This window comes from Symphalangus syndactylus, chromosome 20, assembly GCF_028878055.3.
Source record: "Symphalangus syndactylus isolate Jambi chromosome 20, NHGRI_mSymSyn1-v2.1_pri, whole genome shotgun sequence".
Lineage (NCBI taxonomy): Eukaryota > Metazoa > Chordata > Mammalia > Primates > Hylobatidae > Symphalangus > Symphalangus syndactylus.
The window spans coordinates 19,493,810-19,514,217 of record NC_072442.2 but is presented as its reverse complement, the minus strand read 5'-3'; the positions used below and the strand labels follow the sequence as shown (position 1 = coordinate 19,514,217).

At 41.8% G+C, this 20,408-nt stretch overlaps 1 protein-coding gene and 1 non-coding gene across 4 annotated transcripts in view; both read right to left on the bottom strand.

Annotated features, from left to right (window-relative positions):
* The window catches only part of ATAD5 (ATPase family AAA domain containing 5), a 67,080-nt gene that overhangs the window by 34,221 nt on the left and 12,451 nt on the right, over window positions 1-20,408 (bottom strand). Inside the window, exons 5-10 of one of the 3 annotated variants that reach the window (XM_055257598.2) lie at window positions 20,079-20,205; window positions 19,232-19,313; window positions 8,832-9,016; window positions 7,076-7,233; window positions 5,265-5,427; window positions 2,789-2,971 (exon numbers count right to left, since the gene is read on the bottom strand). In XM_055257598.2, coding sequence (XP_055113573.2) covers window positions 2,789-2,971; window positions 5,265-5,427; window positions 7,076-7,233; window positions 8,832-9,016; window positions 19,232-19,313; window positions 20,079-20,205 — 898 coding nt within the window. The remainder of the gene's footprint in view (window positions 1-2,788; window positions 2,972-5,264; window positions 5,428-7,075; window positions 7,234-8,831; window positions 9,017-19,231; window positions 19,314-20,078; window positions 20,206-20,408) is intronic. The other 2 variants (XM_055257599.2, XM_055257600.2) reach the window with 2 other exon arrangements.
* LOC129470808 (U6 spliceosomal RNA) lies at window positions 1,143-1,244 on the bottom strand. Its single transcript, XR_008653336.2, has one exon. It is a non-coding gene; the product is annotated as a U6 spliceosomal RNA (small nuclear RNA).

Here is a 20,408-nt window from a genome sequence, read left to right as displayed (position 1 = left end):
GGCATGTGCCACCATGCCTAGCCAATTTTTTTTCTTTTTTTTTTGTAAAGGTGTAGTCTCCCTATGCTGCCCAGCCTGGACTCAAACTCCTGGGCTCAAGCAATGCTCCCACTTTGGCCTCTCAAAGTGCTGGGATTATAGGGATGAGCCATGGTGCCTGGCCCCAGGTATGGAATTTTCCATTTATGGCACCATGTCAGCACTCAAAATGTTTTTGGATTTTGGAGCATTTCAAATTTCAGATTTTTGGATTAGAGATACTCATCCTGTATAAAGCTATATAAATGAAATTAAATCCATAGCATACTTTGGAAAAGCTATATAAACTGAATGGGCTGGGTGCGGTGGCTCACGCCTGTAATCCCAGCACTTGGGGAGGCCAAGGCAGGTGGATAACCTGAGGTTGGGAGTTCAAAACCAGCCTGACCAACGTGGAGAAACCCATTATCTACTAAAAATACAGAATTAGCCGGGCGTAGTGGCACATGCCTATAATCCAAGCTACTCGGGAGGCTGAGGCAGGAGAATCGCTTGAATCCGGGAGGCAGAGGTTGCAACAATGAGCCAAGATCACGCCATGGCATTGCAGCCTGGGCAAAAAGAGCGAAACTGTCTCAAAAAAAGTAAATAAATAAAATAAACTGAATGGGAACATGTCAGAGATACGTGAAACATGGTGTAAAATAATATGTATGGGATAATACCAGATTTTTTTTTACTTTGTTACCTTTTTTTTTTTTTTCCCTAGACAGAGTCTTGCTCTGTCGCCTGGGCTAGAGTGCAGTGGACAGATCTTGGCTCACTGCAGCCTCCGCCTCCCAGGTTCAAGTGACTCTCCTGCCTCGGCCTCCCAAGTAGCTGGGATTACAGGCACGTGCCACCACACCTGGTTAATTTTTGTATTTTTAGTAGAGACAGGGTTTTGCCATGTTGGCCAGGCTGGTCTCGAACTCCTGACTTCAGGTGATCCACCCACCTCGGCCTCCCAAAGTGCTGGGATTACAGGTATGAGCCACTGCACCCAGCCACTGTGTTAGGTTTTTTTTTAACTTTTTAATTTTAAAATTGTCATTCCTTCACTTGAGGTCAGTTTGAGGCCAGCCTGGCCAACGTGGCGAAACCCCATCTCTACTAAAAATACCAAAAAAAAAAAAAAAAAAAAAATTGTCATCTTTGCACAAGGGGCCATGCTAATTTTCTCTGTATCATTCCAATTTTAGTATATGTGCTGCCGAAGCGAGCACAATACCAGATTTTTTTAAAAGCACATATATTGGCCAGGTGCAGTGGCTCATGCCTGTAATCCCAGCACTTTGGGAGGCCAAAGCGGGCAGATCATTTGAGGTCAGGAGTTTAAGACCTGCCCAGACCACATGGTGAAACCCTGTCTCTACTGAAAATACAAAATTTAGCTGGGCGTGGTGGTGTGTGCCTGTAGTCCCAGCTACTCAGGAGGCTGAGGCAGCAGAATCGCTTGAACCCAGGAGACAGAGGTTGTAGTGAGCTGAGATCAGGCAAGCGACGGAGAGAGATGCTGTCTCAAAAAATAAAAAATAAAAAAATAAAAGCACATATATTTATGGACGCACAGAAAAATCAAAGACTGAACACTTATCTGTTAATATGGTCATTTGTAAGCCCATAATCCGTGAGGTTCTATTTATTTCAAAGACATATTTATTGTTTGAAAGTTGCAATGGGCAAAAGAAAAAAAAGAGAGAAGGAGAAAGAATGAAAAGTTAAAAAACAAAAGAGTTCTAGGACTAGAAGGAAAAACTCGAATTTACCAGGAATGGAAGATGTTAACATTTCTGGTGCAGACTGTCATCATCTAACTATTAGAATATCAAAATCTGCACTTTGGGAGGCCAAGGCAGGGGTGGATCACCTGAGGTCAGGAGTTCGAGACTAGCCTGGCCAACATGGCTAAACTCTGTCTCTACTAAAAATATAAAAATCACCTGGGCGTGGCCAGGCACGGTGGCTCACACCTGTAATCCCAGCACTTTGGGAGGCCGAGGTGGGTGAATCATGAGGTCAGGAGTTCGAGACCAGCCTGGCCAATCCCGTCTCTACTAAAAATACAAAAAATTAGCTGGGCGTGGTGGTGGGCTCCAGCCCGGGCGACCGTGCAAGACTCCATCTCAAAAAAAAAAAAAAAATTATCTGGGTGTGCAGGTGGGTGCCTGTAATCCCAGCTACTCGGGAGGCTGAAGCAGGAGAATCACCTGAACCCAGGAGGTGGAGGTAGGTTGCAGTGAGTGAAGATCGTGCCATTGCACTCCAGCGTGGGTGACAAGAGCGAAACTGTGTCTCAAAAAAAGAAAAAAAAGAAAAAGAAAATCTAAAATTAAAATACAATTGAAGGCCAGGCATGGTGGCTCACGCTTGTAATCCCAGCACTTTGGGAGGCCGAGGCGGGTGGATCACGAGGTCAGGAGATCGAGACCACGGTGAAACCCCATCTCTACTAAAAATACAAAAAATTAGCTGGGTGTGGTAGCGGGCGCCTGTAGTCCCAGCTACTCAGAGAGGCTGAGGCGGGAGAATGGCGTGAACCCAGGAGGCGGAGCTTGTAGTGAGCCGAGATCGCGCCACTGCACTCCAGCCTGGGTGACAGAGCGAGACTCTGTCTCCAAAAAAAAAAAATAAATAAATAAATAAATAAATAAAATACAATTGAATTAAAATTTTTAAAAAAGAATATCAAAATTTTCTACTGCTTTGGTTTCCATTTTGCATGTACTCAAAGCAATCTATTTCTTTTGGGATATTTTAGAAAATGTACCTTTGGAAGAATCTAGCTTTATCCCAGAAGAGTTGTTTCTTTTGCCAAGTTCTTCTGACTTCCTATTGGTCTTCTCCAGATTTTTTGAATACTCATTTGGTTTCTTTCTTTTTGACTTAGAATTTTCTGCTTCCACGCGTTTCCTTTTGGTTTCTTTATGGCTGACATCAGCCTCTAGTTCTACTTTGAGAATTAAAGAAGTGTGTGTGCTTACTAATCAACAAAAACCAGTAATATTAATATCACTTCCCAGTATCCAATAGTCTTGTAACTTTAAAACGCAAAGCCAATCCAGGTGCAGTGGCTCAGGCCTCTAATCCCAGAACTTTGGGAGGTTGAGGTGAGCAGATTGCTCGATTCTATGCATTTAAGACCAGACTGGGTAACATGGGGAAATTCCATCTCTACTAAAGATACAAAAATCAGCCAAGAGTGGTGGCATGCACCTGTAGTCCAAGCTACTTGGGAGGCTTAAGTGGGAGGATCACATGAACCCAGGAGACTGAGGCTGCAGGGAGCCATGATCACACCACTGTACTCTAGCCTGGGTGACAAAGTGAGACCCTGTCTCTTTTTTTTTTTTTTTTTTTTTTTTTGAGACGGAGTCTCACTCTATCGCCCAGGCCGGCGTGATGGTGGCTCACTGCAAACTCCACCTTCCAGGTTCACACCATTCTTCTGCCTCAGCCTCCCGAGTAGCTGGGACTACAGGCGCCCGCCACTGCGCCCGGCTAATTTTTTGTATTTTTAGTAGAGACGGGGTTTCACCATGTTAGCCTGTCTCATAAAAAATAAATAAATAGGCTGGGTGCGGTGGCTCACACCTGTAATCCCAGCACTTTGGGAGGCCAAGGTGGGTGGATCACCTGAGGTCAGGAGTTCAAGACCAGCCTGGCCAACATGTTGAAACCCCATCTCTACTAAAAATACAAAAATTAGCCAGGCCTGGTGGCATGTGCCTATAATCCCAGCTACCTAGGAGGCAGATGCAGGAGAATTGGTGGAACCTAGAAGGCTGAGGCTGTAGTGAGCCGAGATCACACCACTGCACTCCAGCCTGGGTGACAGAGCAAGACTCCGTCTCAAAAAATAAAAATAAAAATAAATAAATAAATAAACAAATAAATAGGCCAGATATGGTGGCTCATGCCTATAATCCCAGCACTTTGGGAGGCTGAGGCGAGTGAATCACTTGAGGTCAGGAGTTTGAGACCAGCCTGACCAACATGGTGAAACCCCATCTCTACTAAAAAATACAAAAATTAGAAAGGCATGGTGGCAGGTGCCTGCAATCTCAGCTACTAGGCAGGCTGAGGAACCAGAATCACTCAAACCTGGGAGGCAGAGGTTGCAGTGAGCTGAGATCACACCACTGCACTTCAGCCTGGGTGACAGAGCAAGACTCTGTCTCAAAAAATAAATAAATAAAATAAAATAAAAAGGCAAGAATCAAATATAACATACTGAAAGCAAGCTGGAGATTTTAATACTTAGACTGTCTTTTATACAAGCTATATAAGCTAAAATTATCTAAGGCATTCCTTAAATAAATAATATTTTAACATAATTAAAGCTATCTTTGAGTTGGCATTTTTGGAAAGTGGCAGGGATTAACGTTGCACATTGCATTGTACAAGATACTTTTATTTCAGCTGAACAATTCTCCCTGCCAACTGTAAGCAATGTTGTCTGTGATGAACACTTCCAAGTGCCAATGGTTACGTCTTAGTGTTTTCAAAACTGACATGTTAGGCCGGTGTGGTGGCTCATGCCTGTAATCCCAGCACTTTGGGAAGCTAAGGTGAAAGGATCACTTGAGCCCAGGAGTTCAAGACCAGCCTGGGCAACATGGCAAGACCTGGTCTCTACCAAAAATACAAAAACTAGCCAGTCTCATAACCCAGTCTCAAAAGAATAAGTAAAAATTTAAAAATAAAATAAGCTAGGTGCAGTGGTGCAAGCCTGTGGTCCCAGCTACTTGGGAAGCTGAGACACAGGAATCACTTGAGCCCGGGAGGCGAAGGTTGCAGTGAGCCAAAGTTGCACCACTGCATTCCAGCCTGGGTGACAGAGCAACACTCTGTCTAAAAAAAAAAAAAAAAAAATAGGCCAAGCTCAGTGTCTCACACCTGTAATCCCAGCATTTTGGGGGGGCAGAGGTAGGTGGATCACCTGAGATCAAGAGTTCAAGACCAGCCTGGCCAACATGGTGAAACCCCATCTCTACTAAGAATACAAAAATTAGCAAGGCATCGTGGTGGGCGCCTGTAATCCCAGCTACTCAGGAGGCTGAGGCAGGAGAATCACTTGAACCCAGGAGGTGGAGGTTGCAGTGAGCCAGGTTTGTGCCACTGCACTCCAGCCTGGGCAACAAGAGCAAAACTCCATCTCAGAAATAAAAATAAAAATAAAATAATAAATAATATAAAAACCCAAAACTGGTATGTTAACATAAATGATAATAATTATCACTAACCTTGTTTACTATGACACTCGGAAGAAAGTACTTGGTGCTCAATTCGTTTTTTTAGGAGTAAGGGAAAATATTTTTTCAATGAAAATTCAGGATTTGACCACCTAATTTCCTCAAGCAAAAGATTTCTTACTTCTTCAGTAAATTCCTTCCTTGTCCTCATGAACTGCAATAAAGAATAAAATGCACAATAACAGACCAACATCATCTATTCATGTTAATTACGATACTACCAACCACTGTCTGTCCATCATAAATCAGTATCAACATAAGATTAGCTTTAGGCCAGGCATGGCATGGTGGCTCACGCCTATACTCCCAGCACTTTGGGAGGCCGAGGAGGGTGGATCATCTGAAATTAGGAGTTTGAGACCAGCCTAGCCAACATGGCGAAACCCCGTGGTCTACTAAAAATACAAAAATTTGCCGGGCATGGTGGCGCATGCCTGTAATCCCAGCTACTAGGGGGGCTGAGGCAGGAGGATCGCTTGAACCTGGGAGGCAGAGGTTGCAGTGAACCGAGATCGCGCCACTGCCCTCCAGCCTGGGCAAGAGGGCAAGACTACATCTCAAAAAAAAAAAAAAAAAAAAGGCCGGGCGCGGTGGCTCACGCTTGTAATCCCAGCACTTTGGGAGGCCGAGGCGGGCGGATCACGAGGTTAGGAGATCGAGACCACAGTGAAACCCCGTCTCTACTAAAAATACAAAAAATTAGCTGGGCATGGTTGCGGGCGCCTGTAGTCCCAGCTACTCGGAGAGGCTGAGGCAGGAGAATGGCGTGAACCTGGGAGGCGGAGCTTGCAGTGAGTCGAGACTGCGCCACTGCACTCCAGCCTGGGCGACAGAGCAAGACTCCGTCTCAAAAAAAAAAAAAAAAAAAAAATTAGCTTTAGTCACTAAATATAAGGCTTATGAAGGATTAATTTATATTTTTCCCTTTTAACTAATTATATCTATTAGATTATATGACCTACTTATAAAGTATCTAAATGTGCTATGTAATCTAACATTCTTTCAGAACTGGCAATCATTAATTCTTAAAATGTTTTTAAAGCTCTATGGGTATTTAAAAGAAATGTGTGCCGGGCGCGGTGGCTCACGCTTGTAATCCCAGCACTTTGGGAGGCCGAGGCGGGCGGATCACGAGGTCAGGAGATCGAGACCACGGTGAAACCCCATCTCTACTAAAAATACAAAAAATTAGCCTGGTGTGGTGGCGGGCGCCTGTAGTCCCAGCTACTCGGAGAGGCTGAGGCAGGAGAATGGCGTGAACCCAGGAGGCAGAGCTTGCAGTGAGCCGCGATCGTGCCACTGCACTCCAGCCTGGGCGACAGAGCGAGACTCCATCTCAAAAAAAAAAAAAAAAAAAAAAAAAAGAAATGTGTACTAAATTAGGATTTATTTTTAAATATTAGGCTGGGTGCAGTGGCTTACGCCTGTAATCCCAGCACTTTGGGAGGCCGAGGCGGGGAAATCACCTGAGGTAGGGCGTTCAAGACCAGCCTGACCAACGTGGAGAAATCCCGTCTCTACTAAAAATACAAAAATTAGCCGGGCATGGTGGTGTGTGCCTGTAGTCCCAGCTACTCGGGAGGCTGAGGCAGAATTGCTTGAACTCAGGAAGCAGAGGTTGCAGTGAGCCAAGATTGCACCACTGCACTCCAGCCTGGGCAACACAGCGAGACTGTCTCAAAAAGAAAAAAATTAAACTCTAGGACAACACTCGAGGCTATAAGAGTAGATACCTAAAAATGTTTTTCCTCTGCAAGATGTAAGGGAAACACTCTACAATGGATGAACTATTTAATACTTACCACAGCAGCAGAGTTACTGCTTTTCAATTTTGAATTCAATGTTGAAAATTCACCAAGAGCAATAACACATTTTGAGAGATCTATTACTTTAGTGTTCAGTTCTTTAAATTTAGTTAAGAAAGTACAAGAGGGTGGTTTCAAATGCCACAAACAACACCCTAAAGAAAAATAGAAAAATATCTTAATAAACCTTATTTATACACTATCCATTTACTGAATGTCAAATATGTAAACATGAAAAGACTTGACAACTACATAATTAACACAAACATACCAAAAACCACATGCCTATACAGGGAACAAAATCCTACCCTCCAACAAATAGAATTAATAAAAATCACCTAGACTTCCCTCCCAGTTGTTTAAAACAAAGAAATATGAACAAACTTTCCTTTCTTTTCAAATCAACCTTGATACTCCGGTTAAAACTTTTAGGAGGGCCAGGCCTGGTGGCTCACGCCTGTAATTCCAGCACTTTGGGAGGCCAAGGCAGGTGGATCACTTGAGGTCAGGAGTTCGAGACCAGCAATCCCTAAAACATTTTTAGGTTCAAGAGAATTGCTTGAACCCGGGAGACAGAGGTTGCAGTGAGCTGAGATCTCATCACTGCCAGCCTGGGCAAGAGAGCAAGACTCTGTCTAAAAAAAAAAAACTTTTTAGGAGGCAGTTAGCATCCTGGTCTAAAGTCTAAACTTTTAAGTTAGACCTGGATTCAAACCCAACCTCTGCCACTTACTAACCTTGTGAGCACTGGTGAAATCCTAAATCTTAGTTTCTTCATCCTTACATTCAAAGTGAGGGTGATAATTATAATACTCAACCTCTTAGAGTTGTTATCAGGATTAAACTAGATATGTATATGAATTGCTCAGTAGAATTCCAGACAATAGTAAGTGTTCAATAATTCTGAAGGTTGTAAGAGAGAGAGGTTCCCTCTGTGCTTGCCTCTCTGCTCATCTACAAATAGATATGCTAAGTTTTATAGCAGCACTCCTGTGAAAATGAGTTTATCAAAATGAGGCAAGAAAAGCATAACTAATTTCTACAGTTGAACATACTATTCGAAAATGCTATATAAAGCTGTACTAGTAAAAATAAGAAAGCCTTCATCAATTGAATGGCCAGTGGCAGAGATGGGAAATAAGAAAAAGCAGAATAAATTACTGAAAAGACTAGCTGGGAAATTCCCACGTACAGAAGAAAGGCTAAACTTTTTTTTTTTTTTTTTTGAGACAAGGTCTCACTCTGTCACCTAGGCTGGAATGCAGTGGCATGATCACGGCTCACTGCAGCCTTGACCTCCCAGGGTCAAGTGATCCTCCCATCTCAGCCTCCCGAGTAGCTGGGACTACAGGTATACACCGTCATGCCCAGCAAATTTTAATTAATTAATTAATTTAGTTAGTTCGCTTAGAGACAGGATCTTGCTGTGTTGCCCAGGCTGGTCTCGAACTCCTGGGCTCAAGCTCTTCTCCCGCATTGTCCTCTCAAAGCTCTGGGATTACAGGCACGAGACACCACACCCAGCCTACACCGTTTTATACAAGAAACTTGAGCATCCATGAGTGCCAGTATCCACAAGGGGGTCCTGGAATCAAACCCCATGGATAGTGAGAGAAATTGTCTTTAAAATTCCCACTAAAGTCACCATAAGAATGATAATTAAACTTCAGCCTCATCTTTAAGAAACTTACATAGTTTAATGTTCCTGCTAACAGCTGAAGAGTAAATATTCAATAATAAAAAACAAACTTACCATCATCCTTTTGTTGTACATGTACGACTCTCTGGAAACTGGTACTCACTGCATTGTACACATCCAACGCAGCAGCTTTCTTTGCAATTTGCCGTTTCAACAAATCTGGCAAACCACTCATTAGGAAGTCACGCTTTGCTTTACATTGAACATCACAATCCTGAGATTTTTCAGATGTATCTTGACTTTTAAGAAAATGATTTGAAAAAGAAAAGCTAAGGTTATAAACATTTAAAGGAATAAACTATCTGGAAAATAAACATTTTTAGGGCTGGGCATGGTGGCTCATGCCTGTAATATAAGTACTTTGAGAGGCCGAGGTGGGCGGATCACTTAAGGCAAGGAGTTCAAGACCAGCCTGGTCAACATGGTGAAACCCCATCTCTACTAAAAATACAAAAACTAGCCAGGTGTGGTGGCAAATGCCTGTAATCCGAGCTACTCGGGTGGCTGAGGCACGAGAATCGCTTGAGCCTGGAAAGCAGAGGTTGCAGTGAGTCAAGATCGCGCCACTGTACTCTCTCTAGCCTTCCAGTCTGGGCAACAGAGTGAGACTGTCTCAAAAAATAACAAAAACAAAAACCAAAAAACAAATCAAAACAAATCAAAACAAAACAAAAAAACAGAAAAGAGAAGAAACACCTTAAATTTTTAAAAATTAAATAAATTGGCAAGGCACGGTGGCTCACGCCTGTAATACTAGCACTTTGGGAGGCTGAGGAGGGTGGATCACCTGAGGTCAGGAGTTTGAGACCAGCCTGGCCAACATGACAAAACGCCATCTCTACTAAAAATACAAAAATTAGCCGGGCATGGTGGCGGGTGCCTGTAATCCCACCTGCTCAGGATGCTGAGGCAGGAGAATGGCTTAAACCCGGGGGGTGGAGGTTGCAGGGAGCCGAGATCATGCCACTTCACTCCAGCCTGGGTGAAAGAGGGAGACTCCATCTCAAAAAAAAAAAAAAAAAATTAATTTAATAAAATGTATTAAATAAATTCAATAAATTAATATTTTAGGTAATAAATTTACCTAAATATAAAATATATATTAGGTAATTTATATAAAATACTTAAATATTAGCTTTATGTATAAAATACAATTATATAATTTATATATAATTATATAAAAATTTTGTTTTAGATTTTATATAAAATATTGACAAATATTAATTTTATTAAATTTATTTAATACATTTAGGTAATAAAATTACCTAAAATATTAGCTGGTCAAATTCTTTTTTGCTTATCACAAAAATGAAAGTCTACCCATGTTAAGAAATTAAATAAAAATAAATATGTATAGAAAAAAGTGACTTAAAGGACATCCACCAAAATGTTAACGGGGCCTATCTTTGGGTGGTAGGTGAGTTTTTTCCCTCTTGTCTTTTGTTTTCTTGCTAAACAATCATAAAATAAAAAATCACTGTCATATTTTAAAAAGTTAATACAAGAACTTCTGATGTAATATTGTTCCCAATGTAACAGGAGGAAGAGTAGGGTCCTAATTATTGTCTCAGTTTTGCCCAGTTTATCTTCAGATTGCAAATCATAGGGAGGCTGACTACAGTGGTAGGAGTGGGACAGAGACAAAAAGGTGGGGAGAATGGGAGGTTGGAGCAGTGGAAGATGGTGTGTCACAGCTTATATGTCCTTCCTAGCCTGCCTGTAGAAAGAACTAGACTCGCAATATTCTATGCAATTAGATATTTGGGCTGGTAATTCAAGAGACTACAAAAACTTTTTCTGTATTTCTGTTTTCCTTTCCTCTTTGAGTGAAATGAAGGGAAAATAAGCTATGAAGCCAGATAGATACTAAATGAGTTATCTCTTTTCTTTTTTAGAAAAGAGGAAGTGTATTTTTTTTTAACTGTTAATTGGAGGGAAGGAGGAAAAGATGGGTAAAGTTGTAGTTAAATTAGTATGTCTCTATAGCAGAAGGTAGGTGTTAAGGAGGGGGTACAGGTACTAATAAAAAATATACATATTATACATAATGTATCATATATTACGTATATATTACATGCATATACATATATTACACACATATAAATAGTTTTAAATGTTTGTATGTGTGTACACATATACATACATATATAGCTGGTATGGTTTGGATGTGTGTCCCCTCCAAATCTCATATTGAAATACAGGCCAGGAGCAGTGGCTCATGCCTGTAATCCCAGCACTTTGGGAGGCTGAGATGGACAGATCACCTGAGGTCAGGAGTTCATGACCAGCCTGGCCAACATGGTGAAACCCCATCTCTACTAAAAATACAAAAATTAGCTGGCTGTGGTGGCAGGCACCTGTAATCCCAGCTACTTGGGAGGCTGAGGCAGGGAGAATCGCTTTAACCTAGGAGGCGGAAGTTGCAGTGAGTCGAGATCATGCCATTGTACTCCAGCCTGGGCGAGAGAGGGAGATTCTGTCTCAAAAAAAAAAAAAAAAAAGACAAAAAAAGAAATATAACCTCCAATGTTGGAGGCAGGCCTAGGTGTTTGGGGTCATGGGGGCAGATCTCTCATAAATGGATTGGTGCTGTCCTCACAGTAATGAGTAACTTCTCAATCTATTAGTTCACCCAAGAGATGGTTGTTTAAAAGAGGCTGGTACCTCCTCCTCTCTCTTGCTACTTCTCTCGCCATGTGACAGGCCTGCTCTCCCTTCACCTTCTGCCATGAGTTAAAGATTCCTGAGGCCTCACTAACAGCCAAGCCGATGCTAGTGCCATGCTTGTACAACCTACAGAGCTGTAAGCCAAATAAACCTCTTTTTCTCTATAAATTACCGAGTCTTAGGTATTCGTTTATGGGAATGCAAAACAGACAAACACAATATCCTAACTTTATCTACTGAAAAGGCCTAGAAGCACTGCCACATCAGGAGCAATGAATTTAATGCTAGACCTTCGTCTCTAAATACCATCCTCCACGAAAAGGAACCAGGGGTCCATAAAGAAATGGCTAACTGCAGAGCTGAGACAGGGCAAGTAAAATAGAAGCCTCGAATATCTTCCTGTTCCGGAAATTAAGAAATGCTCCATAAATTATGAGGACATGTCAAAGAGATATAGAAACCAAGCTGAAGAGCTCACACTGGCCAAATTAAAAACAACTTGAGCATCAAAATAGGTAATATGAATGGATTACAATTCACTGAATAAAATAAAAATGAATAAGTGAATAGATAAACTGAGGAGACAAAAAAGCTCTTCCTTATAGCAGCCAACTAACAAAGAAAGAATGACTGCAATGGAGAATCACCATTTGGAAACCATCATCATGTGGCTAATTCCATTGGAATTCATCAATACTAAGGCCCATAATTGCAGGTTTGATGAGAAATAAGATTTTGGCATTTGGCCAGGTGGGTGGGTCACATTTGTAACCCCAGCCAGGAGTTCAAGACCAGCCTGGGCAAAATAGTAAGATCTAGTCTCTATTTTTAAAAAAGCAAAAGAGGCCAGGCAAGGTGGCTCATGCCTGTAATCCCAGCACTTTAGGAGGCTAAGGTGAGCAGATAACTTGAGACCAGGAGTTTGAGACAGCCTGGCCGACATGGCAAAACCCGTCTCTACTAAAAATACAAAAATTAGCCAGGTGTGGTGGTGCATACCTGTAATCCTAGCTACTTGGGAGGCTAAGGCACGAGAATCACTTGAATCCGGGAGGTGGAGGTTGCAGTGAGCCAAGATAGTGCCATTGTACTCCAAAGCAGTCCTCCTGTCTTGACCCTTGACCTCCTGATCTCAAGCGATCTGCCCAACTCGGCCTCCCAGAGTGTTGGGATTACAGGTGTGAGCCACTATGCCTGGCCTACCCTTAGGATTTTTTTTTTTTTTTTTTTTGAGACGGAGTCTTGCTCTGTCACCCAGGCTGGAGTGCAGTGATGGGATCTCGGCTCACTGTAAGCTCCACCTCCCAGGTTCACACCATTCTCCTGCCTCAGCCTCCCAAGTAGCTGGGACTACAGGCGCCCGCCACCACATCTGGCTAATTTTTTGTATTTTTAGTAGAGATGGGATTTCACCGTGTTAGCCAGGATGGTCTCGATCTCCTTACCTCGTGATCCACACGCCTCAGCCTCCCAAATGCTGGGATTATAGATGTGAGCCACGGCGCCCGGCTCAGAATGTTTAAATATATATTTTTAGGGCTGGGCACGGTGGCTCATGTCTATAATACCAGCACTTTGGGAGGCTGAGGCGGGTGGATTACCTGAAGTCAGGAGTTCAAGACCAGCCTGGCCAACGTGGTGAAACCCCGTCTCTACTAAAAATACAAAAAAAAATTAGCTGGGCGTGGTGGCACACCCCTGTAATCCCAGCTACTTAGGAGGCTGAGGCAGAATTGCTTGAGCCCGGGAGGCAGAGGTTGCAGTGAGTCGAGATTGTGCCACTGCACTCCAGCCTGGCTGACAGAGCAAGACTCTGTCTCAAAAATATGTATGTATATATATATATATTTTAAAATAATAATTTCTTTAAAATAATGATTTTTTAATATATCATTTGCAAATAAGGATAGTTTTACTTCTCCCCTTCCAAACCTTTATGTCCTTTTATATATTCTTCTTTCCTAATTGAACTATCCAGGACCTCTAGTAAGAGATGTCTTAGAGCTTGGAGGATATTATGTTAAGTGAAATAAGCTGAACACAGAAAGATAAATACCCCATGTTCTCACTCCTATGTGGAAGCTAAAAAAGTTAACCTTAGCCTGGGTAACATACAACAACTTGTCTCTACTAAAAAAACAATTAGCTGGACATGGTGGTGCACATCTGTGGTTCCACCTATTTGAGGGGCTGAGATGGGAGGATCACTTGAACCCAGGAGGTTGAGGCTGCAGTGAGCTGTGAGCGCACCACTGCACTCCAGCCTGAGCAACAGAGCAAGTTGCTGCCTCAAAAAAAAAAAAAGAAATCTCATAGAAGTAGAGAGTAGAATAGTGGTTAATAGAGGTAGGAGAGGGGAGAGGGAGAGGGAGACATAGTCAGAGGTTGGTTAACAGATATAAAAGTATAGCTAGATAGGAGGAATAACTTCAAGTGTTCTACAGTACTATATGGTCACCATAATAAACAAAAATTTATTATATATTTTCAAATTTTGAAGAAGAGCAAAAAAAAAAATTTTTTTTTTTTTTTTTTTTTTTTTAACAACCACGTCTTGCTCTGTTACCCAAGCTGGAGTGCAGTAGCGTGATTACAGCTCATTGCAGCCATGACCTCCCAGGCTCATGTGATCCTCCTGTCTCAGACTCCCAAGTAGCTGGGCCTATAGGCATACACCACCATGCCTGGCTAGTTGTTGACTTTTTTAAAGAGATGGAGTCCCACAGTGGTGCCCAGGCTGGTATTTTTCTGTTTTTATACCAATACAACACACTTCTATTACTGTAGGTTTGTTCATTGTCTTGAAATCAGGTAGTGTAGAGGCCTTCAAATTTTTCTTCTTTTTCAAGATTATCTTGTCTATTCTAGGTTCTTTGTGTCTTTTAAATGTTAGGCTTGTCAAACCCATAAACTGGACGTCATCAAACTTCTGTACTTCAAAAGACACAACAAATAAAAAGGCAAGGTAATATATTTGCAAAACATGTATCTGACAGAGGACATGTAGTCAGAATATATAAAGAATCCTCACAACTCAACAAAAAGAAAGACAAGTCAATAAGAAAAGGGGCAAAAGATTTCCCTAAGGAAGATATACAAAAGGCCAATAATCACAAGATGTTCACCATCAGTAGACATGAGAAAAATGTAAATTAAAACTATGAGATATGCCTACATAGCCATTCAAATAGATAAAATTAAAAAGACAGAGAAATGAAGATGTATATCCACACAAAGACTTATACATGAATGTTCATAGCAGCTTTAGTCCCAATAACTTCAAATTGGAAACAGCTGGGTGCAGTGGTGCACGTTTGAGTCCCAGCTGCTCAGGAGGCTGAGGAAGGAAGACTGCTTGAGCCCAGGAGTTCAAGGCCAGGCTGAGCAACACAGCAAGACTCCATCTCTTATAGTGGAGGGAAAAGACAAAAGGAAACAATCCAGGTGTCCATTAATAGGTGTATGGAGAGACAAAAAGTGGTATATCCATACAATGAATACTACTAAGCAAAAATATAGCCAGGCACGGTGGCTCACACCTGTAATCCCAGCACTTTGGGAGGCCGAGGCAGGCAGATCACTGGAGGTCAGGAATTCGAAATCAGTCTGGCCAACATGGTGAAACCCCGTCTCTACAAAAAATACAAAAATTAGCCGAGCATGGTGGGGTAGGCCTGTCGTCCCAGCTACTCAGGAGGCTGATGCACAAGAATCACTTGAACCCGGAAGGCAGAGACTGCAGTGAGCCAAGATCATGCCACTGTATTCCAGTCTGGGTGACAGAGCGAGAGTCTGTCTCAAAAAAAAAAGAAAAGAAAAACAAAACTAATGATATATTTGACAACATGAATAAATCTCAAAATCATCATGCCAACTACAAGAAGCCAGACACAAAAGAGCATATACTATATTATTTCATTAATATAAAATTCTAGAAAATATAAATTAGTATAAAGAAAAGAGACTGGCATTTGCCTGGGTTGGGGCCACATAGAGAACGGACTACAAAAGAGCATGACAAGTCCGAGGCAGGTAATGGAAATAACTTGGTATCTTGATTATGGTGGTTTCACTGTGTGTACAACTTACAAAGCTCACCAAAATACACACTTTGAATTGATAGAATTGACCTTGCTTGTGGCTCACGCCTGTAATCCCAACACTTTGGGAGGCCAAGGTGGGTAGATCACCTGAGTCCAAGAGTTTGAGACCAGCCTGGGCAACATGGCAAAACCCTGTCTCTATCAAAGAAAAAAAAAAAATACAAAAAATTAGTTGGGCATGGTGGCACATGCCTGTAGTCCCAGCTACTTGGGAGGCTGAGGTGGGAGGGAGGATCACCTGACCCTGGGAGGTCACGGCTGCAGTAAGCTGTAATTGCACCACTACACTCCAGTCTGGGGATGACAGAGTGAGACTCCGTCTCAAAAAAAAAAAAAAAAAAAGCCTGATAATGCCAAGTGTTGGCAAAGATAGGCAGCTACTAGAATGCTTACACATTGCTGGTGGGAGTGTAAAACCGAACAACCACTTGGGACAACAGTTTGCCAGGCTCTTATAATGTTAAACATGTACCTCCCTAATGACAAAGCAATTCCACTTCTAGGTATTTATTTACCCAAGAAAAATGAGAACACTTGTCCGTACATGTGTATAAGAATGTTCATAGCAGTCAGGCCGAGCGCAGTGGCTCGCGCTTGTAATCCCAGCACTTTGGGAGGCCGAGGTGGGTGGGTCATGAGGTCAGGAGATCGAGATAATCCTGGCTAACACGGTGAAACCCCATCTCTACTAAAAATACAAAAAAATTAGCTGGGCGTGGCAGCAGGCGCCTGTAGTCCCAGCTACTCAGGAGGCTGAGGCAGGAGAATGGCATGAACCCAGGAGGCAGAGGTTGCAGTGAGCCTAGATTGCACCACTGCACTCCAGCCTGGGCGACAGAGCGAGATTCCATTTCAAAAAAAAAAAGTTCATAGCAGTCTATTTAATAACAGCCAAATACTGAAAATAACCCAAATGCCCATTAATAAAGAATAAATAAAAAACATTGCAGTAGGCCAGGCACAGTGGCTCACGCCTGTAATCTCAGCACTTTGGTAGGCCGAGGCAGGCGGATCACAAGGTCAGGAGTTCAAGACCAGCCTGGCCAACATAGTGAAACCCCGTTTCTACTAAAAATACAAAAAATTAGCTGGGAGTGTTGGCAGATGCCTGTAATCCCAGCTACTTGGGAGGCTGAGGCAGAAGAATTGCTTGAACCCAGGAAGCGGAGGTTACAGTGAGCGGACATCACGCCAGTGCACTCCAGCCTGGGTGACAGTGCAAGACTCCGTCTCCAAAAAAAAAAAAGAAAAAAAAAAAAAAACATATATATATATATCGGCATATTCATATGAGTACTACTTAACTACAAAAAAGAACAGACAACTGATATGCTACCTTGCCAAAGAAACTAGAGACAAAAGTATATCTACTGCAGGATTTCATTTATTTGAGAGTCTAGAAAAGGCAAACTAGTCTATATCAACAGAAAGCAGATAAGAGATTGCATGGGATTGGGCAAAAATTAACTGCGAGGAGGCACAAGAAGACTTTTTGAGAGTGATGAAAATGTTCTATATTTTTATTGTGGTGGTAATTACAGATATATATATTTGTTAAAACTCAAACTGTGGGCCAGGCACGGTGGCTCACGCCTGTAATCCCAGCACTTTGGGAGGCTGAGGGGGGCGGATCACCTGAGGTCAGGCGTTAGAGACCAGCCTGACCAACATGGAAAAACCCCATCTCTACCAAAAATACAAAATTAGCCAGGCGTGGTGGCGCATGCCTGTAATCCCAGCTACTCGGGACGCTGAGGCAGGAGAATCGCTTGAACCTGGGAGGTGGAGGTTGCGGTGAGCCGAGATCACACCATCGTGCTCCAGCCTAGGCAACAAGAGCGAAACTCTGTCTCAAAAAAAAAAAAAAAAGAGAGAGAAAATAAAACTCAAACTGTTGGCCGGACACAGTGGCTCACGCCTATAATCCCAGCACTTTAGGAGGCCGAGGCGGGCGGATCACAAGGTCAAGAGATCGAGACAGTCCTGGCCAACATGTTGAAACCCCATCTCTACTAAAAATACAAAAATTAGCTGGGCGTGGTGGTGTGTGCCTGTAGTCCCAGCTACTCAGGAGGCTAAGACAGGAGAATCGCTTGAACCTGGCAGGCAGAGGTTGCAGTGAGCCGAGATCGCGCCACCGCACTCCAGCCTGGCGACAGAGTGAGACTCTGTCTTAAAAAAAAAAAAAAAAAAAAAAAAAAACCTCAAACTGTTTACTTAAAATAGGCACATATTATTATATGGAAAATATATCTGAATGAAGTTGATTTCAAAATATGTATGTGTGCATGTGTCTGTGGGCGTGTATACTATGCAAAAGCAACCAGACACAAAAGAATATATATATGAAGTTTATGTGCTGTTTTAGAATAGACACAATTAATCTATGGTAATAGAAATCAAACTAATTGATGGAAATAGAAATCAGAATATTTTGGTAATCTTGTGGTGATGGTGATGGTGGGGATAATAGGAAAGAGGACACAAAATCTTTCTGAGCTAAAAGGAAGATTGTTATTTCTTGATAAGATGCACTTGTCAAAACTGCATACTTAAGATGTGTGTGCTTAACAATATATAATTACACCTCAGTAAAACTTGAACAGAAAAAAAAGATAATCTGAACCCATGTTGCTCCTAGACCTGATCTTCCATCATGCCACCCAGGCGCATAAACTAGAACTTACATGTCATCCTATACCTTCCTCTCCCACACCCTCGCCCCCACAAATCTCATTAATCATCAAGGGATTTTTAATTCATCTCCTAAAATCTTTTTGTATGTCATCTCCAACAACCTAGTCCTTACCTCCATCATCTCACAATACCTGGACTCCTACATCTACTTCCATTCCATTCCATTCCATTCTTTATCCAGCAGGCCAATTAAACTTCTAAAATCCAGATCTGTTTAGGTCTATATATACGTTTAAAACCCTTTGGCTGCTTCTTATTTGCTCTGAATATAATGATAAAATCCCTTAACATGGCCTCCTAGGTCCTACATTGGCTGGCACCCGCCTCTCACCCTTCTCTGTGCTCTAGTCACACTAGCATTCTATCAGTTTTTGGTATTTAGCAAGCTCCTTCCAGCTACAGGGACTTTACATAGACAGTTCTCTCTGGCTGAAACACAGTTCCTCCTCCCGATGAACTTCTGCTCATCCTTCAGATTTCAGTTCAGACATCATTTCCTCATTGAAGTCTTCTTTAATCAGACCAAACCTCCTCAATATGAATTATACCTCTCCTTAGCACAACTGCAATTTTTCATTTGTTGGCCCAATGAATGTTTAATCATAGACCATCTTCCATCTCCACTTAAGCCACATGAGGACAGGGAATGTGTCCTGTCTTATCCCCATAATATCTCTGATACCAAAAACAGTGCCTGGTACATACTAGTAGGTATTTAAATATTTACTGAATAAAATTCATTATCAGCTTTTTTGTATTTTTGGTTTGCCTATTATTCTGTTTTGTCTAGCAACGGCCAAAGCACTTGCAAAAAACCAAGATATTCAAATAGCAGTCCCAGCATTGTCAATATTGTCAACTTTGAAACTGGACTGACTTACTAGAGCTTCAAATGATAATTCACATGCTTTCTCATCAAAGTAAACACATCAATACAAATACATTCCATAAAATATTTCGGCATTTAAAAATTGGTATTGGACTGACCTGCTTTCATCAAAACTAGGGACAGGATCAGCTGCTTTCTGTGCTTTTCTGACAAGAAATAAAGGAGCGACTTTCATTTTTCCTTAGAAAAATAAATACTTAGGTTAGTATCAATGTTTACCACCTCCACCTTCAGCTACTTTCTTTTTTTTTTTTTTTTTTTTTGAGACGGAGTCTCACTCTGTAGCCCAAGCTGAAGTGCAGTGCCATGATCTTGGCTTACTGCAACCTCCGCCTCCAGGGCTCAAGTGATTCTCGTGCCTCAGCCTCCCGAGTAGCTGGAACTACGGGTACCTGCCACCACACCCAGCTAAATTTTTGTATTTTAGTAGAGCAAGACTCTGTCACAAAAAAAAAAAGAAAAACTCTTCACTATACCATAACTTTACTTACTAAAATAGAAATATAATACAGTTAAAATTTTACATAAGATACTGAATTTCAATCATGAGCACATTCGGAATAATACCTCAAAACACAGGCCGGGCACAGTGGCTCACGCCTGTAATCCCAGCACTTTGGGAAGCGAAGACAGGCGGATCACGAGGTCAGGAGTTCGAAACCCCGTCTCTACTAAAAATACAAAAAAATTAGCTGGGCATGGTGGTGGGTGCCTGTAGTCCCAGCTACTCAGAAGGCTGAGGCAGGAGAATCGCTTGAACCTGGGAGGTGGAAGTTGCAGTGAGCCAAGATCCTGCCACTGCACTCCAGCCTGGGTGACAAAGCGAGACTCCGTCTCAAAAAAATAAAAAATAAATAAATAAATACCCCAGAACACAAAAACAAAACAAAACAAAAACCCCAAAACATTCTAATATACATCATAAATATTATTAAATCTGATTACCAGGTACATTTTTAGTGGGTGTGTTAAGTTTTTTTCCTAGCACATCATTCAAACACTGAAGTTTCTTCTGATTTTTCTCTGGATGCTTTAAAGCAGTAGGACTTGAATCTATTATTATAACAGAATCCTAAGACAAAATAAGGAAAAAAATTTAATTAAATCATATAATTAATATCATTGAAATTTCAAAAGAATCACAGTGATAGAAACCATGGAAAACATAATTAGCAGCTCCATACACCTCCCATCAGATATTATCTCATTGAAACAGAAAACACACGATAGAATAGCAGGAGTCCATGCTTACATCAAACAAGTTTATATGATATC